The sequence below is a fragment of the Ammospiza caudacuta genome, chromosome 5 (assembly GCF_027887145.1).
Source record: "Ammospiza caudacuta isolate bAmmCau1 chromosome 5, bAmmCau1.pri, whole genome shotgun sequence".
Taxonomy (NCBI): domain Eukaryota; kingdom Metazoa; phylum Chordata; class Aves; order Passeriformes; family Passerellidae; genus Ammospiza; species Ammospiza caudacuta.
The window spans coordinates 55,316,436-55,330,759 of NC_080597.1; the positions used below are offsets into that span (position 1 = coordinate 55,316,436).

The 14,324-nt window shown below is 40.1% G+C and overlaps 1 protein-coding gene across 4 annotated transcripts in view; it reads left to right on the top strand.

The window, feature by feature from the left end:
• Positions 1-2,893: 2,893 nt before the first annotated feature.
• CPED1 (cadherin like and PC-esterase domain containing 1) overlaps positions 2,894-14,324 on the top strand; it is a 158,377-nt gene continuing 146,946 nt past the window's right edge. For 2 of the 4 annotated variants that reach the window (XM_058804614.1, XM_058804617.1), the window contains exons 1-2: positions 13,140-13,287; positions 13,774-14,248. In XM_058804614.1, the coding sequence (XP_058660597.1) occupies positions 13,997-14,248 (252 nt within the window). In that variant the 5' untranslated portion in view covers positions 13,140-13,287; positions 13,774-13,996. Of the gene's footprint in view, positions 2,943-8,446; positions 8,542-13,139; positions 13,299-13,773; positions 14,249-14,324 lie in introns of those variants that run through there. The other 2 variants (XM_058804615.1, XM_058804616.1) reach the window with 2 other exon arrangements.

Sequence of the window (14,324 nt, forward strand, 5' to 3'; positions counted from 1 at the left end):
ACTCAACCCACTGTGTATATATTTCTGTGGAAATCTCAGTATAAGAAAAACACTTGAAGACTAGAATATCTGGTTTTAAGTGAGGCTGTTGAGACAGTGGAGATAACAAAGTGTTTGTTTTGTGGAAAGCTGGTGCCATGCTATAAATTGAAATTAAATAAGCAACCAGTAATTAGGCTGTCCTGAAACTGAATGTCTGCCCCAAGAGCTAAGAACTAAGTCCTTTGAGAATTAAGACTGTATACACCAAAATCTCTCACTGCCTAAGATGATAGCAGTGATATCATACCTAAGATGATAGCAAAATTACAAATCCAAAATAAAATTTCAAATTTTAGTGTGAATATTGGATCCCTGTTTCATTGGGAAATGTAAATTATTTTTTTCATTGAGTTCTAAAAGTTTTTTCATTCAGACTAATCTCATGACAGACTGTCTGATAAAATAGAAAACATATTTAAACATTTTGCTAAAACAATGTAAATATAAAATATAAAATAATACTTAGATTTCACTTTACCTGCAGCTGAGTCCTCTGAAGTAGAAAGTAGGGATTACTATGTAGGAAAGTGATTTGGAAGTTACCTAGTAATTTTATGGAAACCTCAGCTCACTGTTCAGCAGCAGGTCACAAAAGTGCTATGACTCAGTAGGAGATAAAAAACAAAACAGAAAACAATTTTACACTGTGTAAATTGAATTGCAGTTAGGTCAACGTAGCACAAAATTCTGGTCTGCTCTGTTACAAAAAGACAGCAAAGCTAGGAAAAGGCTCCGATTGGAGGGTCAAAGCTGTATCATGACAACATAGCTGAGGAACAGATTAATTGTCTGGGACTCTTCTGGATGGGAAAGAGGCAGCTCCATGAGAATATAATAGGGATTGTAAATTAAGAAGTGATGTGAAAAGGTGTGTGTTTTGATAGAAGCAGTGGTGTGGAGGTAGCCAGTCCAAAATGAAAAAATGAGCAACATTTTTTCACATGTGGCATGCCTACATTACAAAATGGGATATATAGCTAAGTTCCCTGGATCAGAAACTCACTGAAGACTGATCAGTAGGGATCAAAAGTGTTTGAGGAAAGTATTCCAGCTTGCCTCTGACAGTTCTAAAATCCTCTGGAACTCAATGAAAGCTATTTGATACCAAACATTATGTTAGGTGACCTTCTGCATTAGGCAGTGCAGTTTCTTTTAGTTTCATGTCAGTGTTCCAACATTTGGATGAACTTTTAGGATGAGGGGTATTTGTAGTACCACAAACTGAGAATCAATATGCTAAGCACTCTAATGGAACAAAGCATTGTCTATTCCTTGTAAAGAGTATTGTCTGTATGCACTAGGGAGCTGTAACTTTTCTTTATTCTAGATCTGAAATGAAAAAGGGGGAGAAAATACATTAATGGATATTAATCTGAAAATCCCACTAGTTTGTCTCTCTGGATAGGAAGGGATAATTTGCATTCTTCTTTACCAAACTTTGCAACATGTTATTGACACACAGTAAAGGTCAGAAATTCTGAGGTTTGTTTCACTTTTCTGTTTTGCCTCACCAGGGAGGTACTTTCCATTGTGAGTTGGCTTTTCTTGGCAAATTTTTTCATCTCCCTCCTCATTCTGCTGGAATGTCTGGGCCATACATTTTTCTTCTTCAAGAGAGACAGCCTTTACCTTGACAGCAGTGTGTTCAATTTTTTTAGACTAAAATCTCTAAGAAGCAGAATTGCAAGAGGAATAAGACTTGAGTTTTTACACTCTCTTCAGGGTATACATGAATAAAGTTAGGCCACACCATATGAACATAGTCCCTTCAATTTTGTTACTCCTCCCTGATTTGACTAAAATGCTCAGAACAATGTAACTAAAAGGAGAAAAATGTCACACTTCAGTGTATCTATGCCAATTTGCAGTAATGTTCCTCTTAGCACTTTCAAATGTGTATCTTGCTTTTATACTCATATAGTATTCAATAAAGACAAAAGCAAGCAGCTTTTTCCTCTAGATAAATCTTGTATTTCAGAGCTATTTGAGCATGCAGAAGTTGAAAACAGGTTGCCTGACTACTACTTTCAGGCTTGTTCTTCCATAGGTCTTATATTTTAAAACCCCCAGTAATTTCCTACGTTAGTTCATTATAAAGTCTTGATTATAAACATTACTTTAACTGCATGCTAACTGTTCTCTTTTTATAGGAATAAGAATAATTCCCTTATTCAGTCCTCAAAAAAAAATCCTGAAGGTGTTGAAAAGAAAAACCCTAGCGTATTCCAGCTAGAATAGAGAAATACTTGCCTTGTGACTGTACAAGAAATCTACCCAAAGCAGTAGAAAATGATGAACAATGTTAGGATCCACAACAGTGTTAATATTTTTAAAGACCTAATACCTATTTGTGCCTTGTACCTTACTTTATGATTACTGTGCATTGTGGCAGCTCTATTCCTTTCTGAATACTTATTAAGTAATGTTATAGTCATTGAATCAAAGGTGTCTGCTCACATCTATGAAACTGGCTACTGCCAATAAAAAAAGTTTTATTCAAGTTAAAGAGAACAATTAGATGCAGTTGTTCAGCTACAATTTTTATATCTTTCTTTAAAAATATAAAATTTTTGAGGAATCCATGTTGCTTAACAGATTTAGTTAGGTAGTTGACAGTTAACTTGGTTTTCTTATTTAAGGTGGTGTATATATAGGGGGATACAATGTAAGAAAATAAAGGTAGCATAGAAAGTAATCTTACCCCTTGAGGAGTTGCAGCTGAGCCAATTATTAGAGATTGGGAACAGGCCTGACTTTAACAGGGCACAGCTGTAGCCAATGAGAAGAGTGTTATAAAAGAGTGGGTTGGTTGGTTGAGGGAGAAGTGGAGTCAGTTGGCTGCTGTGAGAAGAAGGAAGAGTCAGTGCAGAGAGGAGCTGCCTACGAGAAACATCAAGGAGGTACAAAACTCTTGCAATATGGAACCTTTGCAATATAATGACAATAGAATCCTTGCAATGTAATAACAACAGGTATAAGGCTTTTTTCCTCAAAGAGTAAATAATAGTTATACTGTATTTGCAATCATGAGGATTAGTGAAATAGGGAGCAATGTGAAGACAATTTTATGCTTTTTCTGCCTTCAGAATTTTAGCCTTTTAATTTCAAATCAAGTTTTATGCATTGTTTTCAGAAAAGGACATGTGGGATAGATGTTTAGATAAACTTTTCACGTGTGAGTGTAGTTAAGTGCTGGAAGGGGTCAGTCAGGGAAGTGCTATGGAATTAGGGAACCCTTCTTTGTTAGATATAGAAAGATCGTTTACCCTGTGATAATAAAAGAAATTTTGTTTACAGCTCTGTTATCTTTTATTTCAATAAGATTAAAATTACATTGTTATTAGGGGTTGATGTGTAAAAGTAAGTGCTCATCATATTTAAAAATTGTTCTAATAAATGTTCAGTTATGTAGCTTGCATGAAAAGATGACAAGCTAGAATATCATCTGCTGTGATGAATTCAGTTGGATATGCTCTTCTTGATCTAAATTATTTAAAGGTGTGTTTAATCTCTGTGTCACTTTATTTGGGGCTAGATTAATCTCAGGCTTTTAAAGAAAGCAGATTCTGTAGATTGAAGGATTTGCCAATAGTTGAATGAACTGGCCATAAAAAATGTGTTCCTTAGTCAGACCTGGAAAACAAAACAGTAGTGTTGACAAACCCCTTATTTTAATTTAGGAAGGCATCCCATACATCCCAGGGATCTTGCTGGTAGCTTACTACTATTGGAATGGCTAAGGAACTGAAGAATAAGCAGAACTTAAGGCAGGAGTTACTTCAATATTGCCCTAAAAAAAATCTAAATTATGTATTAATCATTTTAAACCAGAGCAGAAATTTTCTTAGACAAAAGCTTACAGTTTACATGCTTTTGCACACAGAAGTGATGATTTCAGAAATAATGATTACCTTTGAGAGTGTCACATCAGAACAGTTCTGCCCATCTCTTCTTTCGCATTGTTTGTTGCCCTTGTAAGACATAAATACAATCTAAAATACATACTGGGAAAACATCTCAGTGAAGTTTTAGCCCAGGACAAGGAAATGAAAGACAATTCTCAAAAAAAGAAAAGATATGAAAATCCAACTTTAAGATGTTTTTATTATGTGCATAAATGTTCAAGATTTTCCAGTGCTGAAGTACTTTTCACTTTGAAAGTGCTTTCCAAACACTCACACACAGCTGTTTACTTAAAGACTTCTGTTAAGAGAGTAAAAGGAATGTACTGGAAATGTCTCTCTCTGGAGGCTGGCAGGCCTTATAATACAAAAGATTCTAAGTTTTCTGCTTCCCTATTGCTTGAATCTTAAGCAGTCATATTTAAACTCACGAAGGAAAGAGACATCATAACATATTGTTCCTAATTACACCAGCACATCATAAAATTGTAACCTGATTTTCCTATTTAGAAAATGATAGTGTGATTTTAAATCAATCCCAAATATTGTCTGTAATTCTCTCTCCAAAGACTCTTATAAAGTGAATTAATTATCAGCCTTATATACATTTTATTAATTTTCAGGGTTGGCACTACCTGGTTACCTGGTTGTACATTATTTTCCAAAGCAAAGAGTCTCTTTATTATGCTTTAGTTTTAAAATTTCATCGAAGCATAGTTATATAGAAATAGTGATTAACTTAAAAAGTGTATTGGGGGCTATTTAGCTACTTCATACTGTATTTCAGAGGAGCAATTCAGATTTGGTTATATTTTGCTGATGTTTTAATTTTTTTCAAAATCAAATCCTAAGTACATCTACTTCTAGTCCTAGAACCTAACTCCGTAATTAAAAAATATAACAAAACAATCCACAAAAGAAACAGGCTCCAACAAACCAGTAATGAGACAAAGAACAAAAATGCTTTTATTTGCTTTTCAGCCCCTCTAGACAATTCAGATTGTGTGACATATTGAAAAATGACAGCAAAACATTTTAGATCTCTCAGACCTGAGAAATATCTTCCTTAAACCTTGGTTTTTCAACAGACCTTTGCCTGGAATGCTAGTTTTATACATGACCTGTTTGATCAAAGTGGTCAAGATCGCCCACTGGCAGTGTGATGTTCAGCTTTCTCCCAGCTGTACCACAGCAGTTGCACATGACATCCCTCCTCACTTTCAGCTTTCAAGCCCATCAGGCATGTTTTGAGCAAGCTGTGCAGCCCATGGGGCCAGAACTGAGAGGCAGTGTAGTGACTCTGCATGGGGCAGGACACAAAGAACTCATCAGGCTCGTGCCAGCTGCAGTGCAGATGTTCTGTGTGGCCTCCCTCACTCAATTTATTCAGGCCACCTGGCTTTGTAAGATGTAAAAATGATTAAATCTAATTTCCAGCTTTACTTTCAGAAATACATGTTGAGTAGGTTGTCAAAAGTCAGTGCTTAAAAGATGTAATGTACTTAAAGGTATTTCTAAGGTAACTCCTGTGCCACAGTGGTTGCTGTTATCTTGCTCTGCAGCAATCATGCTGAGGCAGCTGGACTTGTGAGAGAAGCTGTAGTGTTATAATCAGATAGACAAGTTAGGAAGTGTACTGTTATCTTTTCCTGCCTATCCATAAGAACAACAAAATAGCATGTCTTGCATCTTCACTTGTACAGTAATTTCTCCTATACATGCACAATATGTGGAGTGCCCCTGGTGACACATTTCTGAGCTGGTTCATTGTGTATTCTGGCAGCACCAAGAGAATGCAACACACTGTTATAAACTGTTATATACTCTGGCATATATAATAATGTCTGGCCTTGATGGGGTTAGTTAAACCTATGGGTGGTTTGAGAGGCACAGTTGAGCATTTAGTCAACATTTCTGTGAAATGTGGTTGTCTTAACTCTCCTTGCTAATGGAAGAGCTCTGGTAAACAAATATCCATTGGTACAAAGCCTTTTGATAGGAAAAAATCAAATTCTTGTTACCTTGTGCCTAAAACATCCACATATCCTCTGAACTCAGTGGAGGCCATGATGTGGTTTAACTTTTATGTTGGCATGGATGCTTACTGTACTGGGATGAACAAAAATGTAATGAGCAGAATGTCTGAAATGATTGGCACCTGGAAAAATTGGTGCAAAACTACAGAGCTTGTCTGTCAAGCCTGCTGGTGGCAGGCTCCCCATCTGCACCAGCACAGACTAAATCATCTACAGGACAGCACAAACAGGTGTAGGTACCTGAGAGCATTACATCCTGGTGTAATGGACACAATAGAAGTGACAAAATTTGTCTATAGGAGACTTTCATTTGTTTCCATGCTGCAAAGGAGCATCAGAGGATCTCTAAACCCAGAAGATACTGGGATAGTCAAGCAAAAGTCTGAGTGGTCTCTGCAAAGCAACCCCTTTGCCAAAGAAAGAGAGGATGTTCCTTATCATATATGAGTGAAAAGGAAGAAAAGCAGCCAAAGATAAGGAGACAGATTCAAACACAGTCTAGGGGGTGAACTGGAAGATGAGTGTTTATGGAATGAGGAGTCTAATTGTATTTTTCTATTGCATCTTCCTAAAGTGAGTTTATTTGAAACTGACACTGCTTCTGAGAAGCAACTATATAAAAAACAGCTCTTTGTGGGGTGTGTGTCATGAATTCCTGGGTGACCTTTGGCTTTTTTCACATTTGGACTGAATTGAGTCCACTTATGGTGTAAAACAGGAGAAAAAAAAGTAAGCACACCACTAGTCTTGGAAAGGCCAGGCTAAAGTGAAAAGGGAACATGGCAATGAAATTACTTAGTTTACACAGAAGAAGAGGAAAGATCTTGTGACAGGACGTGGAGGACTATGACATTTCAATTCTACATTTGGGGTTTACTGAATCTAGAACAATTAACTTCAAAAACAAACAAAATGCAGAATGTTAAATATCACAATTAAAAACACTTGTAAATGCTTCTCTTCCCCATGCAAAATGCCCTTACCAAATTATTCTTTCCTTCATATTTGTTGCTCTTGTTCAAACAACTCCATGGCTGGCTTGCAAGCATCATACATTCCCACTGCAAGGCCACTATTTAGGATACATCCTGCTCTTACTCTGGAGCTCTGGCTGAGGGATTGATCTTTCCCCTTGGCAGTAGCCCCCAAACTGGTACCCTTACCTCTTGATCTCCCTCTCCCCACCTCCTTCTTATGGGAGCTCTTCTGAGCTGGTGCCAAGGGAGGAGGGCCCAGGCCTGGTGTGGGGCAGGTGTTCCCATACATGCAACAGTTGGTGAGGAATTGGGACACCCTCATTGCAGATGTCATTTGAGCCAGCAGGGAGTGGCTAGGACAGAGTCAATGACACTGGTATTCTCATTCTTTCCACTCCCACTGGTCGTTTTGATAACATCATCATCTGAATATATGCAGCTAGAAAAGACTGCAAGAAAAATACTATTGTGCACTTAAAGCTCTACTTTGCACTACAGTGCTCTTCTGCAGGTGCAAAGCAGTGAAGAGCTCTGCTTGCAACAGAAGTGCATGAGAAAGTAGAGTATTTGAGCAAATGCCTTCATCATATGATAAACTCAGAAAATGTTACCAAAAGACAATAAGAAGAATCGAGATCACCTATGCAAAGAGATTATTCACTGTGTTAAAATAAGAGAATGGTCTTGAGAGACAACAGAGATACAGAGATTAGAAAAGGTTAGTAGGAAGACCCGAGAATGCAAGTTCAAATTTTTTAACCTGAAGTGTGAAGAAGAGGGGGACCAACAAGATGCCAGAGAAATTATGTGGCGCATCACAAAATAAAATAATTAAAGTGAAAAGGAACACAGATGCTGTCAGAGGTCATAAGGCATTTCACTTTGTTCTGGGTTCTTGCAGCCAATCTGGGCACTTTTTGATTACCACTGATTTTTATCCATTTCTCAGCAGTAACCAGTGAGTCTGAGCAATCAAACTGGCTACAAAATCCATAAATCTCTTATCTCTGAATAACTGCTTCAAGGAGATTGTCAGCAAATAACTGTAGACAGGGAGAAGCAGAGAATTTGCTGATTGATTTCTTCCTCATGGCATTCAAATTTGCTGTTTAAGCAGGAACCAGTATATTAATAAGACTTTGGTCTTCAAATGCTTTCCTGTATCCTCTTGTCAAGCAACTTGCTGTATAATTAACATTTATAAATAAAGATATCTCTGTTTCACTGTAAACCTTCTGCCAAAACACGTAGGGAAGACTATGCCTGAGACACAGAGGTGCCTCTGAACAAATAACTCCAATCGTTCTACCTAAACTTTAGGGAAGCTGGTAGGTTTGATAAGCTGAGTATTGAGCTTTGCCACTGCCTAAAAGATCCTGTTCCTTTCCTCTTTTTTCATCGTCTTTCAATAACGTTCGCCTGCTGCTTAACCTGTACCACCATGAGGGCCCACTGGAACTCCCCAGCTGTCAATTCAATTCCCTCACAGGGCAGAAAACAGCCCAGCTGTGCACTTTCTCCTGAAAGATCTAATGAGCAGCACCACCAGGTAGGGAGAGAGGAAGAGAAAGAGCAGGAGCAGAGGTAAGGAAAAGTGACATGTTCTGCACTTGGGATGGGGCACCCCTAGATGTACGGACAGACTGGGGAATGAGATACTGGAAAGCAGCACCACAGAAAGGGATCTGGGGGTTCTAGTTGCTGACAAGTTGAATTTTAGTCAGCAGTGTCCTGGCAGCCAGGAGGGCCGACCCTGTCTTGGGGTGCATCAGCATCACCAACTGGGCAAGGGAGGGGATTGTCCTGCTCTGCACTGAGCTGGGACAGCCTCACCTCCAGTGCTGGGGGCAGTTTTGTGTACCAAAATATAAGAAAGATACAAAGCTATGGGAGAGTGCCCAAAGGAGGAGCACAAGGAAGGTGAAGGCCTTGAGGGAAAGCCATATGAGGAGCAGCTGAGGGAATTTGGTCTGTTCAGGCTGGAGGAGACGGAGATGAGATCTCATCACAGTCTACAACTTCCTCGTGAGGGAAGAGGAAGGGCAGACACTGATCTCTTCTCTGTGGTGATCAGTGAGAGGACTTGAGGTAGTGGCCTCAAGTTGTGTCAGGGAGGTTTAGGTTGGATATTAAATAAAGCTTCTTCACCCAGGGGGTATTTGGGCTCTGGAACAGGCTCCCCAGGGCAGTGGTCACAGCACCAGCCTGACAGAATTTGAGAAGCACTTGGACAATGCTCTTGGGCACATGGTGTGACTTTTGGGGATGGTTCTGTGCAGGGCCAGGAGTTGGATTCCATGATTCTTATAGGTCCCTTCCAACACAGCATATTCTGTGATTCTCTGCTTGCCTCCTTTCACTGTGAACCAAAATTAGAGAGCTGAGCTTAAGTACGCTTAAGACATGAATCTTTGTTCTCTGGAGCAGAGTAAAATCACCCTATCACTAACATTTACAGGGCTGAATGGGACTAGGAGGGAGAATCTGGGCCTTTACTAAGCTGGGATTGATTTTAACTTCAGTGGGATCAAGTCTTCAAATCTGCAGAACAGTAATGTATTTTTCCAGTTTCTTCATTTTGTTCTGTTCTTCCCCGTTCACTGCTTATAATGGGACCACACACAGGATTAAAGACACTACAAATCTAATTGCAGTCTGGAATGAATTTAAGGAGATGTAAAAAATTGGGGAGGGTGGAGCTAAGATGGTTTTCTCTAACACAGTTTCACAAGATGCTTTGCTTGAATACTTACAGTGCCATAGAGGCCAATTCTTCCTGAAGCTTTTAACTAATTTTTGAAGTTAGTGAGAATTTATGGCCCTTGGCACAATTTTTAGCATACTAGAGAGTAAAAAAGAAATTAAAGAGTTGAGCATAAACAATGAAAATTGCATGTAGTTTTGCTCTGTGAAGATGACAGATAGATTACAAGCTCTTGAGTATCAGTTAATTTAGAAATTATCAGTTTGCACTTATTTTTCATGTGATCTCATTTATCACAGAAATGGTTGCTAGGATGTTATGCTTTGAAATTTGAAACTTTCTCCAGAAAAAGAGCAGTTGTGAAAAGGCTTTTTTAAAATGTATTTTCTCTTTGCAGCCTCTCTATGGTGAAATTATTGATGCCAAATGGTTTTCTTATATCAAGACTTCATTTTACAAGCACTTACACCTAGACTTAGATCTCTGAGTGAAGTTAAGCATGCATAGGACATATGTATTCAGCTGACCTTAAACTCCTGTTAACTTCCTGTGCCTCATATTTTCTCCTTGCTCCTGGCAATTATGTTTCCAGGTTACTGTTTGGATCATGGAAATAATTTTTCAGTGGTCAGTAGCTTTCACCACTGAACAAACGTGGAGACTCACGTAAAATGGAAGCTGTGTGCGTATGAGCCGAGTTGCTTAAAACCCCAGTGAGATGATGAATAGTGAACATTACATGCCTGCATGGCACCTTGGCTAAGTCCTCTCAAATCCCAGTCCCTGGGAATTTTTAGCAAGTCTTGCAACTTTCCTCTCACCTTTTCTGTGTCAGGGTAGCTTGAAACTGTTCCAGATGATGCAGATGGAACTGGGATTCTGTCTGCAAGCACTGGAGATCACTTTTGACAGTCATGGCTTGCTGCTTTTGGCACAACCTTGCCTCGTGCTGAGCAGGACAGTAGTTGTCTGCTGTAGGGAGCAGCCAGGCAAGAAGTCCTGAGTGAGAGGCAGAAATAGGAAAAGGTAAACAGACTAGAGAGCCCTTAATCCATGCAATGGGAGCAGCCACTGGAAGGAACAGGTCAGGGATCTCAAACAGGAAGTCAATACTAACATTGTTTTGTATTTCAGAAAGAGATTATGCTTTTCTTCTAGAAATCCTGAAATACACACATATACACACATATACTTATGAATATAAATACTTAGCTGGATAGTTCTGATCTTACCAACAGTTATTTGAATATTATATACTGAAGAATCTTTCTTGTGAATTTGAGACCCAGGAGGCCTGACGCTTTATCCACTTATATCCTTTTCTTAAATGACTAGTTAATGCCAGGGGAATTAGTCCCCTTATGCAATACTCCTGACTTAATTTCTGAAGTGTCAGAATGGGGCCAGGTAAGTCAGCAGACATGGAAGCCCAGAAATGTAATGGGATCCTGATTCAAAAGATAACAGGAATGGTGTTCATTGTACTCAAACTGTGACTGAGAAAAGGATTTACATCCTAAAAAATGAGCATTACATGCTATTGTCATGAAAAGAAAGCACAAATTATAAAGAAAAATCCAGCTCACTCCTCAGAACACCTAGGGAAAGCAAATGGATAAAAGGCTGATTCCCAGAAATATACAGGAGGCAGAGTGATCCACCTGCTCTCTGCTGATAACTCCTTCATCTGTTTGCTGCTTGTCCTGAAGTCTTGGGACCCATGAATGGTTTTGGGGTTGCAGGAAGGATGAAAAATTGACTCGGAGACATTGGGCAAAATGCAAGGATAAAGACTCCACTTAAATGCCTGAAAGAGGAACAGGGTGTTGGGCTGAAGGGAGAGCAGAGTCACTTGCTGTGCTGCAGGTAACTGAGGGAGCAGGGGGTGGGGACAGAGATTACTTTATTCTAGTGTGGGATTCTCCAAACAGGTATGAGCTCCACATTAGGAAGCAATCATTAAGCCAAATATGTATAAAATGATCTAAATCAAGTCTTCTAGGAATGGCCCATAAAGCTATGACTAACATGGAATCTGAGAGAAGTTGACAACCATGCAAATGCCACCCACGCAGCTGGTGGTTGTGGGCCCAGAAATCAGGGCATGCCAAAATCTGCAGGACAATACCTTACAACAATAAAGCAAGTCTGCTCTTTGTTGATGGTGTCACTGTGGCTCCCAGGTAGGCTGGCAGTGGTGTCTCTGCAATCCTCTTTTGAGTGTACCAGCTCCCTGAGTATCCCTCTCCACTGGATGGAAGAGACCTGCCCCACAGACAGCTGCAGGGAATACCATGGTTTTCTGATGTCCTCTAGCTAGATTCGTTGGCTTGCTAGAGGTTGTGCAGCACAGGCTGAGTGGAGCAGCTGAGGATGTGAACTGGTATGCTGGGAAGGAGGGAGCACAAGAGCATGTCTCCAGAGAGCAAGGATGGGAGCTCTTCTGTGGCTTATAAGCATCTATCACAGCAGGGTACAGGCAACTGGAGTAGTCTCTTCTTGCTCAGGATAACCCAGGAGTCTAATTTGGGCAACTACAATCCCAGACATAAAACTAAAATGCAGTGTGTGTGACCACTGAGGTCCTGCATGATGGCAGATCACTTTGATGGCATTTTTCTTTGTCTGCAAACTGATAGGTTTTGTTTGGGGGGAGGGGGGGGAAGGAATTTTAAAGCTGAATAAAAATCAGTGCTTAAAAAAATATGTAGTCTACCCTTCCTTGCTGTTTATAGGCCTGTAATGTGGTAGTGCTGCTGCAGCTGCCAAACTGTGTAGATTGGCTCAGAGTTATTGTAACAACATTCACTTCTTATATGTGAGGCAGCGTAGGAAGAACTGTCTTTTCAAAAATCATTAATGAAGTATGGGAAGATAAAATAGATTACTTATAAACAGATATTTTTACCTAAAAGAACTTGATTATATTAGAAGTTCTGGTCTATAAATACAACAGTTTGTGAACTGTTCCCATCTGTCTCGTCCCTGTCCTGTGTCAGTAGGGGGAAGTAGTAACTAAGACCTTCTCTGGCTTAGATACTAAGTGCTTTCATCAGAGTATTTTTGTCTACCCTCCTTTCTCTCCCTCTTTTACATCAGCAAGAAGTTTTATTTATATTCTGCTATGAGATATTATATCTATTATGGAAAATTACTGACAACTGTTTTGTCAGCAATGCTTATGTCCAAGTAAATCTTCTTAGTTTACAACATTTTTTGTTAATCTGGATTAAAATACTGCAGGTGCTTCTCCCTGAAAGGTATTAATGTGTTTAATAGTGTTTCAATTAGGCTAATCACTGTAACAGCAGTTTTCTAAAAATTGCAGTGATGGTGGCTTCGAGGCATGCAGCGTGAGCAAGGACACCTCCCGTTCCCCATCCAGACTTCAGGCTGTGCCTCCAAATCCTGAGCCTGCTCCGAGCTGAGCCAGTTTAGCTCCACCCTCTAAACAGTCCAGCCCTTATTTATATGAAGTCTGTGGTCCAACTGGCTTCAGATGGTGTGTGTTATGTGCATGTGCCTGCCTCCTGAGTGTGTGAGACGAGCTGGGATCATGAGCCAGGGTTGTTCCAAGTGGTTTTAATCAGCAGCCCATTAGAGGAGAACGGAAAACTTCAAACAGGGTAAGAACCGAGTAAGTAAACCTAACTTTGAACTTGCAGTCTGGACAAAACAAATGCACATTAAAATCTTCATAGTCTGTCAGTTTTCAGATAAATTATCACTTTTAGAGAGAAAGCTGTGCCTTCTAACAGGAAGAAGGAAATTTAAAAGGACTGGAATGAAGGAAACTGTAAAAACAAAGTGGGAATTGAGAATGCAAGAGAGAAAAAACAGCAAACGATTGTTCACAAAGTTGGTACACTCTCTTACTTTTTTCAGCTGTGGACAGGACATGTTAAGCTTTAACCTCTTGCTTTCTTGAATACTATTGTCTGGCTGAGTAAGTAGTTCCTTTTGCAAAGGGGGTGAAGATTTCTGCTCCTCACCTGTCTGCTGGCAGGTATGTTTTCCTGAGAGCATGGAGTGCAAGAGCTCTCCATGGCTCCCTGCAGGATGCCCCATGGTGTGCTGCTGTTTGCTGCTGCTCACTTGCTGTTTTTCCACAGGTTGTTCCAGTAACTCCATGGGAAGGTGTTCCCCAAACTTCTGCTCCTCTGGAACTTGTGACTTCTTGCCTGGCATCAGGAAAACACTCAGCAGCAGAAATGGGAAAATTCATGCTAGTTTTGGGTAAAGTGTGTCTCTGACGTTTTTTACCCTGGCAAGACGCGGCTGCTTGGACTGCAACTGCAATGTGGCAAAGGGCAGAGTGAGGTGGGCGAAGAGGCCATGGTGTGTGGGCAAGTCCCCAGATGCCGCAGGCTTTGTCGCCCTCGTCCCTTCCTGCTGGCCTTAGTGGTGGCCCTCTGTCTGTTCTGCCAGACCCTGACTCCTCTCATGACCAGCAGCATCCTTTCGGCAGTTGTTAATGGGATTGCACCCAACAAACTGGCTAAAACACAGCAAGGAAGATACAAGGAGGTCTCCCCAAGCACCGTTCACTGCTTCCTCCCTGGCAGCAATTCAGAGACAGTGAAAAAGGTAAGTCAGCTGGAGCAGAGTGCTGAGCAATAATTAGCAAAGCGAGGGATAGCAAGTCTGGCAGGATCATCTGAGT